General features: G+C 35.4%; 1 protein-coding gene across 1 annotated transcript in view; it reads left to right on the forward strand.

Annotated features, from left to right (window-relative positions):
- LOC145668393 (dipeptidyl peptidase 9) overlaps nucleotides 1–21,016 on the forward strand; it is a gene marked incomplete in the record, with an annotated part of 122,191 nt that overhangs the window by 74,482 nt on the left and 26,693 nt on the right. Inside the window, 1 exon segment of the mRNA XM_081736182.1 lies at nucleotides 10,508–10,680. Within this exon segment, the coding sequence (XP_081592308.1) occupies nucleotides 10,508–10,680 (173 nt within the window).

Below are 21,016 nucleotides of genomic sequence, written 5' to 3' on the forward strand. Positions count from 1 at the left end.
GTTTATCTTTTTATCCTTGTGAAGTGACTCTTGACGATTACATTACAAATATGTAAAGATCAATACAACGTATTTTTATCAGGAGTGCTTCGTAAGTGAGTTGGCAGACTCATCGTATTTGTAGCCAATTAGTTCCGGTGTCGAGTCCAAATGGAGGGCAATTTCTCTCGGATGTAACCTGAGAAGTGGTTCCAGCATAACCCCGTTGATACATAATAACACAAGGCAAAACAAACTTATTTCTGTCCATATGTAATATAAATGCATAGAGCAAATTATATAAACAAAAAAACTGGTTTAATCCCCCCCCAAAAAAAAAACAGCTTAAACAAAAAAACAAGTTTTTTGGATTTTTCGAAAAAGAGACATGGTTTTTGCCAACCCCTGCTCTATAATATTCAAATTTCCGATTCTTTATTCAGAAAATAGCCAATGTAAGGTTTTGCGTAAGTTGAGGGTATTAAATTCAATAATAAACTCTGCATTGAAAATACGAGAATACGTGTTGCAGCGTCTTCGAAAATTCTGCTTCTAAAAATGGAAATGAGGCAATTTCTTCATTATTGAAATTTCCGGTTTTATATTCATTAAACGTTATTTTCTCGTGCGTAGTTTTCAATACTGATGTGACACATTTTATCTAACATTTCAATCTTTTCCATTTCAGCTCTCTGTCTAAAACTATCTACTACAGGTAATGTTTCTCAGAACTGATTTCAGCTTATTAATATGCAGCTCACTTCTTTGAGACGGCAGGGTTTTGCCCTGATTATTTAGATATTCGTTAGAGAGATTTGTTAGATACTCCAGTCTAAACTGGCGTTCATCTGTATCTGGAATTATGTTCGTAAATAAATAAATTTAAATTAATTTAAGAAAGATATACTAACCTGTTTTGTATTCCTTTGTTTAAACTTGCATTTGTTCTTAATTCAACTCTACGTAAAAGGTATATGCTTATAGTAAAATTATGGCTTTCGTACCACAACTAATTAACTTAAAGAAACACTTAAAAAGTTCTTTCAGATGGGAGAAAACTTTTTTTTTTTTTGAATCGATGTTTAATACTTTAAATAATATTCTGTTTTCAGGAAATAGTTCGTATTATAAGAAACACCACAGTAGAACAGAAGTGAGACGGGTTTACGTGTATATTGCCATTTATAGTTTTTTCTTTCTTCTTTTCTTTTTTTATGATTTAACAGTAAATGTTAGTGCCTATTTGAAATGACTCTGGCGTTGTGATAAGTCAGCTGAGGAGAACGAGAGGGAGGCTGCTTACCGCAAATATGTGCAACTGTTCATCCTTAGAATTCTTGATTAAAAGAAAATCATATTTGCAAACATTGTGACTACTTTAAGCAGTGTTGCTAATATAAATTTTGTTCTCAAGCTGAACTGAACATTTGACTGTGTATGTAATTTCATTTCTTAAATTTTGAAGAAATACATTCCAAAAATGTCCTTTATTAAAGTTGTTTCCAAAGTGAATATGCGTAAGAATATTGTTTTGAAAAGATAGAATAAGGGGAAGAGACATGAAAGCGAGCCGACTCAAAAAATATAGAAAGCAGTACGTTTTGTATTAGCATTAATGTTTTTTGTGCTGCGAGTATGCGAATCTTCCGACATCTTTCCTCAATAAAACTTGACAATTCTCAATACACATTAGCAGACGGTAGCCCAGACAAGACGCTATAGGAATGTATTGAGTTTTGAGTATTTTTTTTTCCCTTCTTGCATTCTAAGCAATGTTCCTTGTTTAGATACACGAAACTTTTAGAGAACAGAGTGTGCTATAGTTGCATAAGTTGACGTGCGGAATTTTAATGTCGTTTCTTTTTTCTTCTTCTTCTTCTTTTACATAAATGATCTGTTGTTAAGGTTATATTTGGAAGAAGTAAATATAGTTTCGAGTTTTTGCGATTATTGGCTGAATTGGGAGCAAGAAGAAGCTTGTATGAATAATTGCTGAATAAAATAAAATGTAGATGTGAATTAATCGAATCTTATTAATTCAGTTGTAGTAAAAGAGATTTCAAGTATTTAGTCCTGTGTAGTTCTGTGGGAAACTGATGAGAATCTGCCATCAGAAACAAATCTTGACAAATAACGAATATATTTTCTGCAAAGAATATTCCCGTCTGAAGAGATAACAGTAATGAAAAAAATATACCATAGCGATTGTAGTTCTGATAAATTTGCTAGATTGTAATGACAGTGTGCGTGTGGCAAGCTAAGATACATATGTAGGTACTCACACTAAACGTAGAATTTAAAACGAACAACAAAATTCTAAATGACTCTTGAAACGAATTTCAAGATTATAAACATCTATTGTCTCACACTATGACGCTTTACTAAATTGACGTCCTATTCTCAGTATCCAGTATGATGTATAAAGGTATTGACTTAATCTACATATACAAATAAAACCGTACTAGTACTATTCAGACAAGGTGCGTATATTAGCTTGCAGATGGATATTGGTAACATAGCAATAACATATGGGCATGAGAAGAGTAGAAAATTGGCGGTTTAGTTGTCTCGGAATGAACGGAAACATTTGATTACCATTCTTACAATTCTTCTTCGTTTAAATAATAATAATAAATCATGTATCTCATTTCACATTCGTAGACTGAAATAATTTCATTAATTAGTTTCATATTTCAACTATAATTTTGTTAAAAGAATTATAGCGTAGAACACAGGCAACAAATATGATATTACTGAAATTGCAGAAATAAGAATAACCTCTTAAACGCATTTCGTTTTCTCTCTCTCTCTCTCTGTAAACAACAGTTGATTTACAAATGCAGACACATGACCATGATCCACTATACAAATAACGTCAAATCATGAAACATTGTACACAGTGTTATAATTTCAGGATTTCATGCATTAGAAAATATTTGGTAGCTCTTGAAATAGATTTTACTTATTTGAGATCTACTTACATTTCTTACTTTTAATTTTGAAAAGGATATCAGCAACAGCGAGCTGCGGGAGATTCGTACTGGTTTCTTTAAACAGTTAAATTAAATCATTAAGGTTTACAAGTACTTGATTCAATATAATATAAATTAAAACTTCGAAATATTTCAAGTACACGTACTGCATTCATAATTACGAATAAATGGATTTATTTACAAGGATGAGGCACGTCTTGAAATATTCTGGTATACAACATAACTGTATTTATTACAGTACAATGAAAGCAGGTTAACATTCGAAGTATAGTCTCTTGTGTTGGATTGTCTGCAGCCACCTTCCTGTTAGTTTTTTGATTCCACGTTGGTATCACATTTTGTCCTTAGAGACAATGAAGTCAGTCATACTATTTGCTTCCACCTCCTAGTTAGTAAAACATCTAGATTTCAGGAAATGCGCCATGGACCAAAATATGTAGTATTCGAAGGGGCAAGGTCAGGATCACAGGTGATATCAGTTCAATACGATCAAGTTCCTGCATTTTTTGTTGCGTTTTTCGAGCTGAGTGTGGTTTTGTGCTGGTATGTTGCAATAGGGTGCGCTTTCGGCTCATCAATGCAGGATATTTATTTTTAGGCGCAATGCAGCATACATCCGCACCAACTGTTCGGAATGAAGGTGGACATTGATGATACGACCGTTATGAACCAACTTGGAGTGGATTGCCTGCTCGTAGTTCCACCATACACAGAGCATGACTTTATACTCGAAATGACTCTGTTTAACGGCCGGTTCTCTAAATTGGCCCTTACTCAGCCACTGTTTTTGCACATACGCATTTCGGAAAAACACTCACTTTTCTTCGCAAGTGACAATCCGTATCAGATGTGTGCCGACAACTCCTGCAAAACTCACATCATTCGCAATGATGATACTTCGCCGGTTTTGAATGCTCAAGGCACCGGCTGACAGTAAACGCGGCTGAGCGAATGAAAAAAAAAAATCCGTATCAGAAAACGCACATCACGAGAGTTTTGCAGGAGTTGTCGGCACACATCCACTCTCCTCTGGAACTGATCTGGGATCAACCTATGTGGCGCAATGTAGTGTCCTGATATTTTTCCCGAGTTCGTTAAGGTGAGGCACTCGAGTTGGTTTGACAAGTTTTATATACTAGTTGATGAATTTTTCTCAATAGCATGTCGTATGACCCAGTGGCGGCTCGTGAGTATATGATACGGTAGTGCCAAAACGTACATAATAAAAATGTATTTCCGTAAGAAAAGAAGTAATGCAAAGGCACAAATAACATCATTTTAGAATTATTTTCTTACATTGTAACATTATATATATATATATATAATGAAGCTGTTTTTGCCTACATTAAACTTACTATAAACATAATGCAAAATGAATAGTTTTTAACTTACCTCGCATGTGGTGACTTTTGTTAAATATAAGAAGATGGGAGAAGCCTAATTGGAGCGATAAACAAAGTCCATCCGACAATTCTTCTGTTTGGCAAATAGGTCAATGACCTTCCCATTGAAATCACTTATATCATTCACAAAACTTTTCTCACACGATAACATTCCTAAAGCACTGAGTCTTTCCTCTTTCATACTGTTCCTGAGGAATGTCTTTATCCTCTTCAAGGCAGAAAAACATCTTTCAGCCTCATATGTAGACATCGGCATTGTGACTACCAATTTTAACAGCTTTACAGTTTCACTAAATGATTCACGCAAACCGTCTTCGATGAGTAGAGACAAAAGTGGAACAGCTCCAGAAATAGTTTTTAGCTCTTCCCTTTCATACAGCACTGCAAGTTCACTCTTCAGTCTATTCTTTATTAAAACAGGATACTTGTCTACCATTTCACTAAGGTATTCGTCAGGGAATCTTACATGATAGTTGTCATATTCTTCAACTAGGAATAGGTTAGTAGCTACGAGATGACCAGAAAATTCAAATCTATTTTTAATTTCCACTACTATTGTGTCACACACTTTCATCGCATCTCTTTTCATGGTGTCTTATTCTTTATTATCAGCGCGTGGCCTTTTTGATGGAATGTTATCAAATTCCAACTCATTCCGAACTTCCTCAATTATAAGACCAATTTCCCCCTTACTTTCTGAATGCCCATTTCGAAATTGTGAATTTGTTCCCTGACTTTAACGGGATCTGTGACTTTCTTCTGCAACTGTGAAAAAATTATCTCAACGTGAGGCATGATTCTATGTAAAAATGTTAGCCAGAATACAAATGTACGATCTTGAAGCCTCAGTTTATATGCTCCAGCTTGTTCAATGGACTGTGCAATTTAATATCTTCACTGTTTTCAATTGTTTCCATTACCTCAATCAGTTCTTTTTTGTACTCATACAATACATTTACTCCACGCGAATGAAAGTTCCATCTGGTTTGTGATGTACGAGGCAGTCTTCTCTGTACAATAGCATCGAGGATTTTTGTTCTTTCCGTTGATTGTGAAAAAAATGCGCATATCCCAGACAAATGTGCGAAGAAGATACAAGCATGGCGGTTTATGGATGCTGCACGAGACATTATGAGATTAAATTGATGCGCATAACAGTGGATGCAATTTGCATTGAGATATTCATCTTTTATGATTTTTTGCACTCCATTTGTGCATCCACTCATAACCGAAGCAGCATGAAAACTTTGTGCTATTAGTTTCTCTGGATTTTCGCTGAGCAAGGAATCCAGTTGGTTTAATATGCAATTTGCTATTGCACGAGCACCATGACCATAGGGATTTACAAAATTCCAGAATCTCTCTACTGGGGTTCCCTCAACAATATACCTCAGTACTAAAACTAACTGAAACTGGGTAGATATATTAGTTGTTTCATCAGCTATAATGGCAACGTAATCCACACTTCTCATTTCTTTAGCTACTTCATCATGATACACTTGTAACATACAGAAAAGCAGTTCGTTTTGTATTGTTTTTGACGTGCCTTTGAACATGGATGACTGACTTAGGTGGCTTTTCAAATCTTTATCCAGCTCTGCACTGAAATCAATTAATTCTCGAAAGACGCCTTTATTTGAAGAGTCCTCAGACTCATCATGCCCCCTTAATGCAAGTTCTAAAGCTCCGCAGAAACCAATGCAGTTTCTAATCAAATTCAAAATGTATCTATTTTTATTTACTTGTTCATTATGCTTAACTATGGACTGATGATATTGAGAATCCAGCCGAGTTTGGATATTTGTCTTCCCTAACAAAGACAAACTTAGTACATTGTTCAGATGTACTGCTGACTTTTCATGTTTTTTAATCTTATCCCAAATATGCACTAAGTCTGTGACGCCAGATTTTGTCCAGCTTGCGTCCCCCCCAATCAACATACACGGAAAACAGAATAAAGCATTGGCTACTTCACAACCACAAATCCAACTGTTTTTCAAATATATATTCATGTTAAATTGACGCAATCTTTCCTTATTACGGATCACTTGCTTAACAGACAATTTTAAATTAGGCATTGGTCTTCCTAAATTTTTAACACTTAGTTTGTCGTCATCTGATAGGGATGAAAACGGAATTTTCAGTAAATTACTTACCGCATTCATCGTAATGTATTGTCCTGGTTTCACGGAAAGTACTTATAAATAGGAAGAAAGAAGAAATCAACACTACACTTAAATACACACCATCAAAACTTCCCAAAAATATATAATTCGCAAGTTATACACACACACACCAACCACATTCAACACCCAAACACTCAGGCGCACATTGTGTTTTTTTCTATTACCGGGGGGAAAAGCATACCTGCGTTGACAACACAATAACGAAAAAAACTCCAAATCGATTTTTTGGGAGGGTCAAATCCAGATGGTACATATTGATATGTAATAAGTAGCTAGTTTGGAAACACTGTAGTAGAAACAAGTGAATTAGGAATCACGTGTTGGAATTCCAGGCGACTCTAGCTCCGAAACAATGCCCCCTTTCCTAACGAAACAAATCTCCCGCTTCGAGCCACCTTCAATCGTGGCACAAAACGCTAGTTATTTCTCCGTACTTTTCTCCTTCTCTCCAACTAACGAGGATGCGCACAAACCATTTTTAGAACAGTCGGGAGAGCAACGTAGAATTTGGCACGAACAGAGTAGAAAAATATGTACTGCTAGCGCGCAAGTAACTCTGACCCACCGCGCAACTCAAACCAGCATCTTGTGAGCAATGATGACGTTGCAAGTAAAGTACTGTGCGTAAAATTGAGAAATGTATTTAGTAAGAGGCAAATTATATTATTTATATTATTTTGTTGTATTATTTGTGGTAGTGCCATGGCACATTATGGTCGAGTTCGAAGTCATACAGTAACAGTTCACATATTCATAGTCACATAGTCAAATTAAAAAAAAAAAAAAAAAAAAAAAACTGACTGATGATACTGCCAGAGTAGTGGCTTCCATGTTAAATAACCCACTTGTCACACTATCTCTTGGATAAGTTTGACCTTGTATTTATGGTGGATCATGGTGTATACCCACACCTGCTTTCTAGGTTGTGGAAATATTGCAAGACCTTTGTAGTTATAGATATCTCCGTGGAAACTACGTGGAATATATAGGCAAAAAGTATGTTGATGTATCGTCATTTTTCGTTACTATCTGTTAACAACATACACTTTTTAAAAAAGAAAATAAAGAATAGAAAATCAAAGGTGATTTACACAAGAAGGAAAATTTACAAAGTTTTGAAGAGCACAAAGATATTGTATATACAGAAGTGATATATAACATCAAAGATAATTTAAATCATATAGTGCATACACCAGCGTTTCCCAACCTTTTTCAGCTTGCGGCACACTACGGGTGTTACTTGGATTCCCGCGGCACACTTATAGATATTGTTATTTGTAAATATGAAACACAGTGGTATTTTTTCTGTGATTATTGATCTTCTCACAGGGAAGAAAGCTTTATCACTGGTTTTTCTCCGTGGTAAATCATGCTTATTTTTCATTTTAATTTAAAAATAGAAAACAATTGCAATGAAATATTGGACTCAAGTTTTTAAAAATACGCTTTCTTTTTAAAAACTGTATCCAACTTTTTACTAAGAAGGAATATCACTAAATAACGAACGAACAAACAAATCTCTTTTACTTTTTAAAGCACAAATGTAGGTAATTTGTCGAAAGGATTGAATGATATTTTAAATTTTCAAGTTACGAAATAGTCTGCAACAATAAAGAAGCGAATGGTCATAACAATGATAACAAGTATTTTTTTCAACATTAGAAATGTACAGAATAGTAACCCGCAATGAAACTTAAAATTGTAGGTTCATAGTAGAGTTTCACAGTAATGTGAAATACAAATATACATTTTTCCCTACGTTTTGCAATTTGGTTACTATAAAATTAATAATTTTGTTTCGATTCCTCGCGGTACACCAGCAGCCCATTCACGGCACACCGGTTGGGAAACTCTGGCATACACAGTAATGAATAAGCAAGAAACAGAATAGCAGTTAATACGAACAATTACACATAAAACGATAACTTTATATATACATCATATAACAGGAATAGTTAAAACGACTATTCGTACATCATAGAATAAAAACCTGGAACAAAGTAAATGAGCATAAAATGGTAACGAATCAGACTAATCCGTTACACATAACTGCCCGAACGATACCATTACGCGTGAGATGAACATAGGCTTTATCAAATGTGATACCCGTCTTCCGTTTTAACCTCGCCAGGAGTCTTTCGTACAGTTTCCGGCAGTTGTCGTACGTCAGCTATGTGGTGCTGGAGAAATTTGTGAACCTAGCCCTCATGTACGCACTGCAGGCCAAGATGGCAACGAATGGTATGGCTGACAGTAGTAGACTGCGCTAGATTTAATCTCTGGGCCATGTGGATTCCCCTGGCTTTCTGGTCTACGAATTCCACGAAACGCCTCAGGCAGCATTTTCGCTGGTAGCTTAGGATGGAGCCCCTTTTGTTTCTGCATAGGCCACATTTGTGTGACTACATTATCATTAGCCTGGTTATTCCGATTGTTAAACCATTTTCCAGACACTTTCATTGTTCGGTTATAGGAAAATGTGCGTGGAAAAGATTCATGATGTACCCTTCCCAGTAATAATTCATGTTCAACGATGTTTTATTAGAGCCAACACGACACTCGTACTTTTGCAAGCTGAGACACTACACTGATAACAGTTTTATGGTTCTGGTGCAGCTACATGTGTGACAGCCGCGTTACCAAATCGGTCGATTTTAAATCGACCAATTGTATTAACAATTACGAAATGATCTATAATAATTAGTTGATACATTAGTAATATTTATTTTACCATGTATAGTAGTTTTTTAATTTAAAATACTATTTTTTTCTTTCTTTAAGATAAGATGGCCATTTTACAATGGAGTTAGCATTGACCAACACACACGTTTGAGTTTATAAGTATATATATATTGAGATATAATTTTTGACTGTTTGTTTTTCTTATGGCAGGGTGTCTACTGGTCATGAAAGTCATGAAAGTCATGAAAAAGTCATATATTTTGCTTAGTGGTCATGAAAGTCATGAAAAAGTCCTTTATTTACCCAACTGGTCATGAAAATCTGAAATCTCAGAGTATATTTTTATACTTCATACTTTTATACCTCATACTGCATGTACTGAAACAGTTGTATCAGGTCAGTAATTGTGAGAATTTCCCCCACCAGTTAGTGCTGGCTAACTGGTACTTTACTGTCTTCCTAGCTGCTCCCCATTTCATCTTCTAGTCTCTGTAATATAGTAACAACTTTTTACTGTCCAACCTTGTGATCTGCTATTTCTTTACTTCTAAGAAATGTAAATTGTGTGTTTTTGGGCCTTTAGACTTATGCAAATAATATTATTCGTTTGAGTTTGCAGATTTTAAATTTGATGATCTATTTTTTTAAAAAGAATTTCTTTTATAATTTGTTTTGTATTTGGGCAGTTCTCAGAGTGCTTAATTTTAGACAAATTTCTGCTAGATGGATAATTTTACTCAGAATTAAAACTTCAAATACAGTATAGAGTGATTAACTGGTAAGAGCAGGCCCGTAATTAGGTAAGTGCTATTCTGTGCTCGAGCACAAGGCGGCAGAATTTTAGATTCTTTCTTTAAGATTCACAATAAGTGATATTTAAGACTAGCAACCCGCATAGTTCCGATGCACCACTGATGGTAGGGGTTTATTATTACTAATGGTAAATTTTTATCGCCATGGTCATGAAAATTTGAACAAAAAGGTCATGAAAAGTCATGAAAAAGTCATGAATTTACTTTCTGGTATTCCAGTAGACACCCTGTGTGGAGTAAGGAATATTTAAATTAAGCATAAAAGCAGAACCTTAGAACATAAAAAGTTATACTTAGATGTCTTCGTTCAGTTACAGGGATTAAAAGTTGATATATAATAGAAGTCTGATCAATCATTTCTCTTTATTTTACAATCGAGTTTATTATGTCTACACTATAACTTCAGTTCCAGATATTTTATTCAGTAATCATAATTTCTATCTTCTTTACAGTACCTGAGAGTGATTATTACTGTCCAGAACTGTACACACATCAGATCTCATCAGGAGATACCCTGTATGCCATGGTATTCAAGCCCCATAACTTTGAACCAGGCAAAAAGTATCCAACAGTACTAAATGTGTATGGTGGACCTGAAGTGCAGTTAGTAACGAATACGTTTAAGGTAGGTAATTTACTGTTGCTTTTTTTTTTTTTTTTTCTGTACTGCAGTGTATATGTAAATGTATGTATGTAATGGAACGAAGGGATCCCAAAGGGGTGGGGATGGGGAGAGTGGAAAGGTTGGAAAGCAGAATAGGTTAAAAGTCCTCTGGATTGGCAGTATGTTCGAATATTGGGCCCACCTATAAGCTTCACAAGTTTTCTGTTCTTATTTTTGTGTTTCTCCTATTTCTTCCCCTCCCTGTCTAAGCAAAAGTCTTCAACATTTTTGGCTTATAAGAAATAAGATAAGACTTCTTGTAAGAAGTCGTCTTATAAGAAATGTCGTTTAAATTTATGAAAGACTTATTTTTATCATTTATGACGTGTTAACATCCAATTTAAATACTAGTCATTTATGATGCGTGTAAAATACATAAAGGAGTTCCAGTTAGACATATTATTTCTGGACGTGGAGACCACGTTGAATCAATAGTATAGTGCTCGTCTCTGATTCTCGGAGTCCTTGGTTTGATACTAACTCGCCAAGTGAACTTAATGTGGACAAACACACTCATGTGCGTGGGTTTTGTCGGAGTTATTACGTTTCCTCCCATTTTCTTCATTCCACCATTTCATTCATTCTCACCACCATCTACTTTAGCCTATAGCCGTAACCGTAAGAAATATAACTGAAAGATTTCATTCCTTTTTATTTCTGGACGTTTCCATCCGGCATATAACCATTCTAAGTAGATTATAAATAAATATATTTCTGACATACATCGGAGTTCAAATTGGCTGTTAATAATAGTCAAGAACGTAAGTCTGAGAATTAGTGAACACCAGCCAATTAAAAATGGCTTCTATAGACATAGAATAAATTTGGTGACCTTGAAATAAATAAAATCAAGAAGTTCTTGAAGTGTGCTTGTTTAATAACTATTTTAAATTCGAAGATAAGTGTTATTGAAAGAAAGAAAAGAAAAAAAAGACCAGCTGTAGGAAGCCCGCTATCACCACTACTAGCAAATGTAGTAAATAATAATATTGCACTGAATGTTTTAAATAATTCGAAATTAAAGTAGATCAAATCTTTCGTTTTGTAAATGATACGCTTATAATTTACAAGACTGATAACCAATTACAATTTTTTGTGAGCCAACTGGAAGAAACCGATTCTAAAATTAGACTTACGCTCGAATTGGAAGAAAATAATTCTGTTAATTTCCTGGGTGTTACTTTCTATAGGCTACACAACAAGTTCCAGTCAAAAATCTATAGAATACGTACCGCTAGTAATTGCTGTGTGCATAATGAAGTCTGAACACTCATGGAAGGTTAAGGCAAACATTTGGATTAACATGTTCATTACAGTGTACAGATTAATGACTATATTGGCTGACTTAAACAATGAAATTGGATACATAACTAATTTACGTCTCTAGAGTGGTTACAATAGGTTTACGATGGAAATTTGGGAGCAAAAGGTATAGAATATGATTGAAGTTCAGAAAAGGGAAGTATTAAGAAATTGGTTTCCTGTCCGTTGTTTCCTATTTATCATGTACACTACGAAAAATTGCAGTGAAACACAATTTGAAAATTCCAATTTCCTTGGAATTTGGAAAGATCTTTGAACCAATATAAAAGTTATTTCACTTATGAAAATTTTCTAAGCGGCATTTTACGAGATACCTTGCTTCTCCTTGAATAATTAAATTGATATGACTAAAAGGAATATCAACACTAGACTGAAGGAACACCTAAAAGAGTCATGAGAAGATGTCTTCTTCTAAACTTTTTTCCAGTTAGTTGGAGTAGGCTTTTTGGATAACCGTCCGCCATCTGTTTCGTGTCCATTGTGACTTCATATTGCATCATATTATTCTTCATACAATCTCCTCACTTCTTCTGTAATCGGCCTCGCGTTCGTTTCCCATTCAATTCTATAGCATCCACTTAGTGAGCTATATATTCCAAAGATACTTTTTACATGCTCAAACCATCGGAGTATACTTTCTTGCAGATTTTTTACTACTGGTTTCACCTTTAATGTTCCTCAGATCACTTTATTTATAATTTCGTCCTTCCGCGTCACTCCACACCCTCATCTCCGCAACATGCAGCTCGTGTTCTTTCCTCTTCGTCGTCGTTTCCTCCACGAACTGTGCTATTTTTGCAAGAGCTCCAGGTTTTGCATGCCATTTAATTTTAACTCGTGTGTAGATGTTTTTCTTGTATTTTAATTAACTTTTTCCTAATTTCAGTATTGTAGCTTTTGTCTTTATGATTAAGTTAGGTCTTAGTATGGGTACAAAAAGACCTTGCCGTTGGCGCACCCATAACATCTCTCACACACACACCCACTCACTTCTCTTCGTCGTCCAACATTTCTCTCCATATAATATGGCAGGCCTCAGCACTGTTTTGTAAACTTTTCCTTTAAGGCGTATTGGTACCCTACTGTCACACAGGACTCCTGCACTTCTCTCCATTTTGCCCAACCACTGCTAATTCTGCTATTTACATCATCTTTTATTGCTGCACTTTTTGTAGTATTAACCCCAAGTACTTGAATTTCATCATCAGTATGACCTCTCCTTTGTCTAATGTATTCTTGTATTTTCGATTGTATTCTTGCTAAATGGGCAGTGTAAATATTCTGTTGTGGTTTTACCAATTCTAAACCCTTTGCTCTCAGATGCTCCTCTCCAAGTATCTAATTTCTCTTGCAGTGCTGCATTAGTCCCTTTCACAAGAACGATGTCATCCGCAAATATTCCCACTTTACTGTGAATTCTTCTGTTATTCCATACGCGCTCCTCAGTCCTGTCTTACATTTATCATACATATCTTGAATCACACAGATGTGTGTGTTTTCGAACACACAATTTTTTTTCAGTACCCATCAAATAACTTAGGATTCCGTGACACACGTGAAAACCATATGAAGATCTTTCTAGTCTGTATTTTTCCATTAGCATCCTAAGTGAAAATATTACATCCGTTTTCGACCTTTCTGGCATAAAGCCAAATTGATTCTCTGTTATTTCAGTCTCTTCCCTTATTTTTGCTTCTAGCACTCTCTTCCAGAACTTCATTGCATGACTCATAACTTTTATTTCCCTGTAATTACCACGTTCTTGCACATCTTCTTTGTTTTTGAGAACTGACTCAACATAGCTGCTCTTCCATTCTTTTGGCATAATTTCTTTTTCTAATATCCTATTTTAAGTTGAGTAAACAACTGCATTCCTTCTTTACCTAAACTTTTCCATGCTTCGATAGGGATATTATCCGGTTTTGGGGCTTTGCCACTTTTCATCTTTTTCGTGGCATTTTCCACTTCTACCATAGTCACAGGCCAAACAAGTCCTAACTCATAAGTGGATTTTCGCAAGTTTCCCTTGGGTTTTCTTCATTGAAAAGTTTCTGGAAATACTCCTTCCACTTCTTTATTTTCTGTTCACTTGTCAGACACTCATTATTTTCATCTGTGATGCAGCGTACATGCAAAATATCTTTATTTTCCCCTCTCTCTTACCATCGAGAGCTTGTAAATCATCCTTTCTCCCCAGGTTGTACAGCACATCATAACCTTCGCCTTTTGCTACAATAGCTGCCGTCTTGAAATCTTCTTTGTTTCCTTATAATTCTTCCGATATTGTTGATAGTTTTGCCATATTTTTGTATTTTTTTTCTCCTTTCGAGCTCCTTGAACTTCTTCATTCCACCACCATATTTCGTTACTCTTGTCCATTCCTCTTCCACGTGCACATGCTCTTCTTGCATTTGCAGTACTTGTAATATGGTAATTTCCTTTCGAATCTTTTCAGCACCAGTCCGATCTAGTTTTCACCACTTCTTTCGAACAGGGACATTTTGTCGTCGTCTTCCTACTTCATCCTTGATGGATATATCGGTTGCTACAAAGGGGGTTGTTCCGTTAGACTCTCACCCAGTATTAGTTACAGTCCTTTGCATCACATAGGTTTTCTTTCCTCCATAAAATAAATTCGATCTGAGATCTTGAATTGGCAATTTTGTATGTAGTATCCTGAATATCTTCTATAAAAAAAAAAAGATCTGCTTCCACCACTTGCAGTATGTTCTTACATTCGTCATTTCTGTCTTCCAATCCATCTCCTTCGTGTATTCTTCCATATCTTGATCGTCCTACATGCCCGTTTAGATATCCTTGTAAGTGAGATAAGCTTCTCATGTAACGATCATTTCTGCAAAGTATTGTCTAGGTTCATCCAGAACTCTTGCTTTGTCTCTATTCACCCCCAACTTGTGGGCCGTAGGCGCAGACCATATTCAAGGTTTCCCTTTCTCCTAACTCGAGCTTGACTATAATAATTCTGTCGTATACTTTCTTCATGTCCCCTAATTTCTTCTTCATATTTTTATCCAATACAATTCCAATACCATTCTTTCTGTTGTTCCCCATGTGTATAAGGTTGTATTTCCATTTTCTATTTCCTTTGATCTTGAACCCTTCCATTTAGTCTCTTGGATGCATGCCATGCTTACTGTTCTTCTTGTCAGCGTTTCCAATAACTCATAAGTCGTACACAAGATCTCGACGGTCCACGTTCCTGTTCTGATCTTCAGCTGTTTCTGGACTCGCTTCTTTAGCCTATTCCGTCCATTATTAAGTGGTAGCCTTTGCTTACTTCTCACAGTGTTAAGGTGATCGATCCGCACGTCGCTTCTGGGATACTCCCTAGTCTTTCTCTCACTCCTATTTCTTTTTCGATTAATATTTGACTTGTCAATTATTTTTACAACCAGCTGCTAACTTGACGTCAAACCCAACCTATATAACCAGAAGAAATATATCGCTTTCCCCCTACAGTGCATATCGTTATTACACAACCTTCACCACCACCAGCACTATTACGGCTGTTGCTACTACTACTACTACTCTTTCTTCTACTTCATCATTTCTTATTTCACCTCAAGGATTTTTACCACCACAGAGTTCAGAGTTTGCCATTGTTTATGTGCACAATTTTCTAGTGTGAAACCTCTATTTGCTGTCTACTAGTTCTCATAATATTCTCAGTTAGCGATTCGTGATATTCTCTCGCACATTATTCCAATTACGAACCGGTGAACATGGAACCTAACAGCTATCTGTAAATAATGAAAATATTGAAATGTGACTATGAGAGTAAATCGGTGGGTTAGTAGAATGCTCTCAATAAATTCTCACCGTCCAGGTTACAAAGGTGGTTGGAATTTCCCCTAGAAAAAAATCTTTTAAAACGCGGATTTAAATGATAACCTTAATGTGACTATAATTACTTTCTTCAGTCGTGTTTCTCTGTATATGCCTAGTTTCGGAATTTGCTTTAAATACATATTTATCAGGAAATCTTCAGAACAGAATACCATTGAAAAAAAAAATGTATGTTTGAGAATCATGCATAACGAATTTTGTTCGCGCTCTCGCGTATTAGTACAAACAAATAATGAAATGCCTTTCTCCACATTTAATTTAATTACAAATGAAAAACACTACACTTAAAAAAGAAGATTAATAAATATATACTTCTATTTTCTCAACACTACATTTGGATAATTACACACATACAAACAAAAAGTTGCATTAAGAAGGAAACAAAATTTTCTCTACGATAATCGCAACTTATTTTTTTTTTTTTTTTTGGTAGTAGTAGTATTATAATTTGAATCAAATAGACTACAAATTGGTCACTTATGTGAAAGGTACGGGTCACCGCATAAAAACTTTCGTGTTCCAATTTCTTAAACTAAATCATGTTATGCTGCGGTTATTACTGAAACCTTTATTTGTAAATTACGAACAGATTTAGTTTTCAAAAAGCTTCTTTCGAAGAAAATTCAGCCCCCAAGGTATACTGCCGCTTGTTTACTTAATCGTACGAAATGATTTAGTATGAAGATTATTAATGAAATATTTGTTTATATCTGCAACATCGTATGAGTCGTATTTGAGAAAATTTTAAATGTAAATATCTAAACTATCCTCGTTGATATTTTCGTAAGAAGTGACTTGCACAACACTGTAGGGTTTTTGATTAAATACAATCAAATTCGCCTGTCGTTTGAGAAATAAACTCGCCTCCAACATTAAACTATCCCTTGTGGATTTATTAACGAGAAATGTCTTAACCCACATTTGTTAATGAAATAATCATCCAAGAAAAATACCCAAAGAATAAACTACCCTTTGTGGATTTTTTTTCAAGACAAATGAGTAGGGCAGCCATAAAGCATAAAAACCAGTAAAAGCATAATTGAATTTTTCACCTATGCTTGGTACCATATCTGTGATTTTGATCACTTTACATATCCAAATTTGCTAATCTTATAAGCATAATTTACAGAAATAAAGCATAAAGCATAATGCTTAATGCTTTTTATTCCGGAACCTTGTGTATGTGCACAATAAAGAAAAATTGTTAATATATTTTGTGCCAAAGAAAAAATGATCAATAAAGGCTGTTGTCAATGCCGGAAACCAGTGGCGGATCCAGGAGGGTGATCGGGGCGATCGCCTCTCCCAGAAGATGAAACTTTTTTAAATTTTATATATAAATAAAACCCATCCCAGAGTTTGGAGCTCTTAAAAGTACCTCTAAGAATAAGTATTACACCCCCCCCCTCCCAGAAGTTCGTCCTGGATCCGCCCCTGCCGGAAACAAGGAAAATCAACATTCACTTACCTTTACGCGTAACAATGGAAAGTTTGAATTCCTCCTCTCTCCGTTCAGAAGGATTTTTTGTTTCCTCACTTTGTGTTAAAAGGCAGGCAAGACTGGTTGTGCTTATTTTAAGATGACAGAATCAAGAGTATGCAATCTCAGAGAGTAAGAGAATTCGCAACTGGCCATTTCAAAGTAGAAGGCGGTAATCTATTTTGTACTCTTTGTTCTGAATTTATTAAATATGAGAAATGAAATGAAATCTGAGGTTTACGTCCCACGATTATGCTGGCTAGGCTAAAGGAGACGCTGATGATGAGAAATGAGTGAAATGGTGTAATAAAGAAAGTGGGAGGAAAGGGAGAACCCCGCGAAGACCGGGAAGACCCACGCACACGGTCCACCACAAAGTTCACGTGGCGCGAGATGGGATCGAACCGGGGACCCCATGCACCAAAAGGTGAACGCTCTACCACTAAGCCCTGTTAAATATGACACGTCTACTGTGCAGGTACTTGTTTCTTCTTCGAAACACCGCTTAAGGAAAACTTCACAAAATAAGGCACTATGTTGTATTGTTGTAATTTTTAGTGGGAAAAATAAATAGTTTCATATACATTTTTAATGTTTGTGTAATAAAAACGAGTAAAATAAAACAAACATGAAACAGAAATGGGTAAAAATGAAGTATAATTTAAGGAACAGCATAATAAGGCATAATTTCGGCAAAAGCATAATAAAGCATAATGTAAGGAAAAATAAAGCATAATATAAACTGCATAAAGCATAAAGTTGGTTGCCCTACAAACGAGTTATGCAATATTCTCAGGTTACTAATGAAACATTTCTTTATGAAATATGAAGAAAATCGCCTTTGTCCTTTTTGAAAAAATCATCGGATTAAAGCTCACCACCAAGAGTAAACCACCTCTAGGTTTTTTTTTTTTTTTTTAGGACAAATGAGTTATGCTATATTGTCAGACTACTAATGATTGTTTTTATTATTATTATTGAATTTTGAAGAACATTGCGTGGGTCGTTTTTGAGAAGATCGTCTGAGAAAAACTCACCCCAAAGAGTAAACTATCCTAGAAAAACGACTTATACCATATTATGGGGTTGTGAATGAAATGTGGATTTATGAAATACGAACAAAATCGTTACTGCTGTTTTCGAGAAAATAGCAAATTTTGTCTTATATCTTTCAGTGAACTACCCTTATTGTCGGAAGTAGGAAGAAAATTCGAAAAATTCCCCTAAAAATTTTATTAAAGTCATAAGTTCAAAATTTAGCCTCGATCTGCTAAACGGTATGGTGTCTAGGTGAGTGAAAATCTTTACATTAGGACGGACGAACAGTCGGACAGTTTATCGCGACGTAAGGGCCATGAAACACGTAAATCCGTTGAAATCCCGATATGTTTTTTCACGATCATCATACTTTCTTCTCTCCTATCATGGCTTAAAAGTAAAACAGGAAATTACTAAATATCTACCTCTGTTTTCTCAACACTATACTTAAATAATTACATACATAAAAAACGACTGAGTTGCATTAAAAAGGTCGGGAAATTCCCGATTTTTTCTTGCGTGTCTGGTGGAGTATGTGATGTATAGTACGATTATCTATGTTGCAAAGGTCCTTTTGTCGTAAAATCTGTTGTAAGAAAGCTAATTAACATCTGGAAATTATAAGGGGCGATCAACTGAAACCCCTTCAGTGGTCATAATTCATGAAATAAATTTTATTTCGAGCGGTAATATGTACACTATCTAGAGGCGTCTATGGTTAGCGTGCAGTAAAAATATTGTTCAGAAGAAGTCACCATGAGCGTTGAGACACTTGTCTCACTGTGTCACCAACTTACAAATGCCGTCCATGTAAAATTTGGACGGCTGACTATCAAACCAATCACACACAGCGTCCTGAACCTCAGCATCAGACTGAAATCTCTGACCTTTCAGTGCCTTCTTTAGAGGCCCAAAGATGTTTAACCCGTTCGCTATGGATTAAATACTAATGCGTCTATCCGCAGCTATAGCTGCATTCACCTTTTCATGCGTGTCTCCTGTGGCAACAACAAACATGGGCTTGACCAGGATGGGGATAATCAGTGGTTTGTTCACGCCCCTTCCGAAACATTCTGGCCCAGTCCACCACTGTTGTTTTGCAGACGCATGCATCACCATACACGTCTTTCATACGCCGGAACACTTCAGCTGGTTGACAACCTTCGGCACTCAGAAACTGGATAACGGCACGCTTTTCCTGTTTGGACGGATTGGGGATCTTGAACGCCATCTTTCACTCGTTATACCTGCAAAACGGAAACACGTATCAACAACATTCCTACACCCAACACACAGGGACATTAGCCATTACACACTATTAAACAAATAATATCCTCCATGGTGCTATCAAGCATCATGGCGGCCATCTTTGATTGGTATTCGAAATGTCAAATGCAAAGGTAGTCATGTTATATGTTTTAGGTTTGAATGTTACAAGAAATACGCTTGTGCTGTTATTTTAGCCTAAAACAAATTATTTCGGAGTTACTGCTTCTGAAAGTTTCCTAATTATGCCCTTAGGGCTAAGCTCGCGTTTCGTGGAGGAGGGTGAGATTTTAGTTGCAAAATTTGGTTACTGTTTCAGAACATTGATGCTAATAAAATTATTGTAAAATAATAAATTTTCGAAGAGTAATGTTTGAATCACACACTTCATGTCGTGCTAACTGTAGAATATTTTCTGCAAACCTATGTAATTGATTTTTTTAAGTCAATAATTTATTGAAGAAAAGTAATATTTGGAGCGTTCAGAGCACAATGGATTCAAGTCCATTTTCAATAAGGTACAGATTTGCTCAGCAAATGAATTCTATTTCAAAACATATCTTCGCAGTCAAGAGTCCGAAATAAATGTAATTAAAACCTCATGAAAGGGCATGGGACAGTTTCATATGACAGCCGTTAGACAGGGTCGTCATTGGGGCAGGGGGCATCCACCCCCACCCTGATTTTCAGATTTTGGGGGCAGTAAGGCTGTAATGCGCTGCTATTATATAACTAATCGACGCATTGCAAAACAGCCCTGAGGATGTTTTAAGGGACACCGTACCGTATCAGATGATTTAGAAGTTGCCAAATCTGAAAGAAATTAGTTTTTTTTTTCCGAATCAATATTGATAAACAAATTGGTATAATTTGTGTGGTGAAAGAAACATTTTGTGAATTAGTTGGTAATATGTATTTTAGAAATATGTGAGCCTCGTATCGAACATCGAAGTTATACCAATTGTAATTTATTTTATATTTTGAGTAAAATTAATCTATCAAATAATACAATGAGCAGTTTCATAAAACAGAGTAACCGATAATTTGTTGGATGATGCCTATATGTATATATATATTGAGGAGATGATTGTAGTGTTTCTTACTAAAACAGCCCTCTACGAAATATAATGGAATAAATATAATTTTAATAATATAGAAATAAATAAGGAAAGTGAATACAGATGTAAATACTGTAATGATATGTGATGAGTGTATGTTAATTATAGTGTGTAAATTTATGAAGATTCTGTTAAGAGAGGAAGAATTGATCTTTTATTAAACTGTATATAGAAATATGTATATTAATACGTTGTTTTATTGAAG

This window comes from Thermobia domestica, chromosome 13 (assembly GCF_964235325.1).
Source record: "Thermobia domestica chromosome 13, izTheDome1.hap1.1, whole genome shotgun sequence".
Classification (NCBI taxonomy): domain Eukaryota; kingdom Metazoa; phylum Arthropoda; class Insecta; order Zygentoma; family Lepismatidae; genus Thermobia; species Thermobia domestica.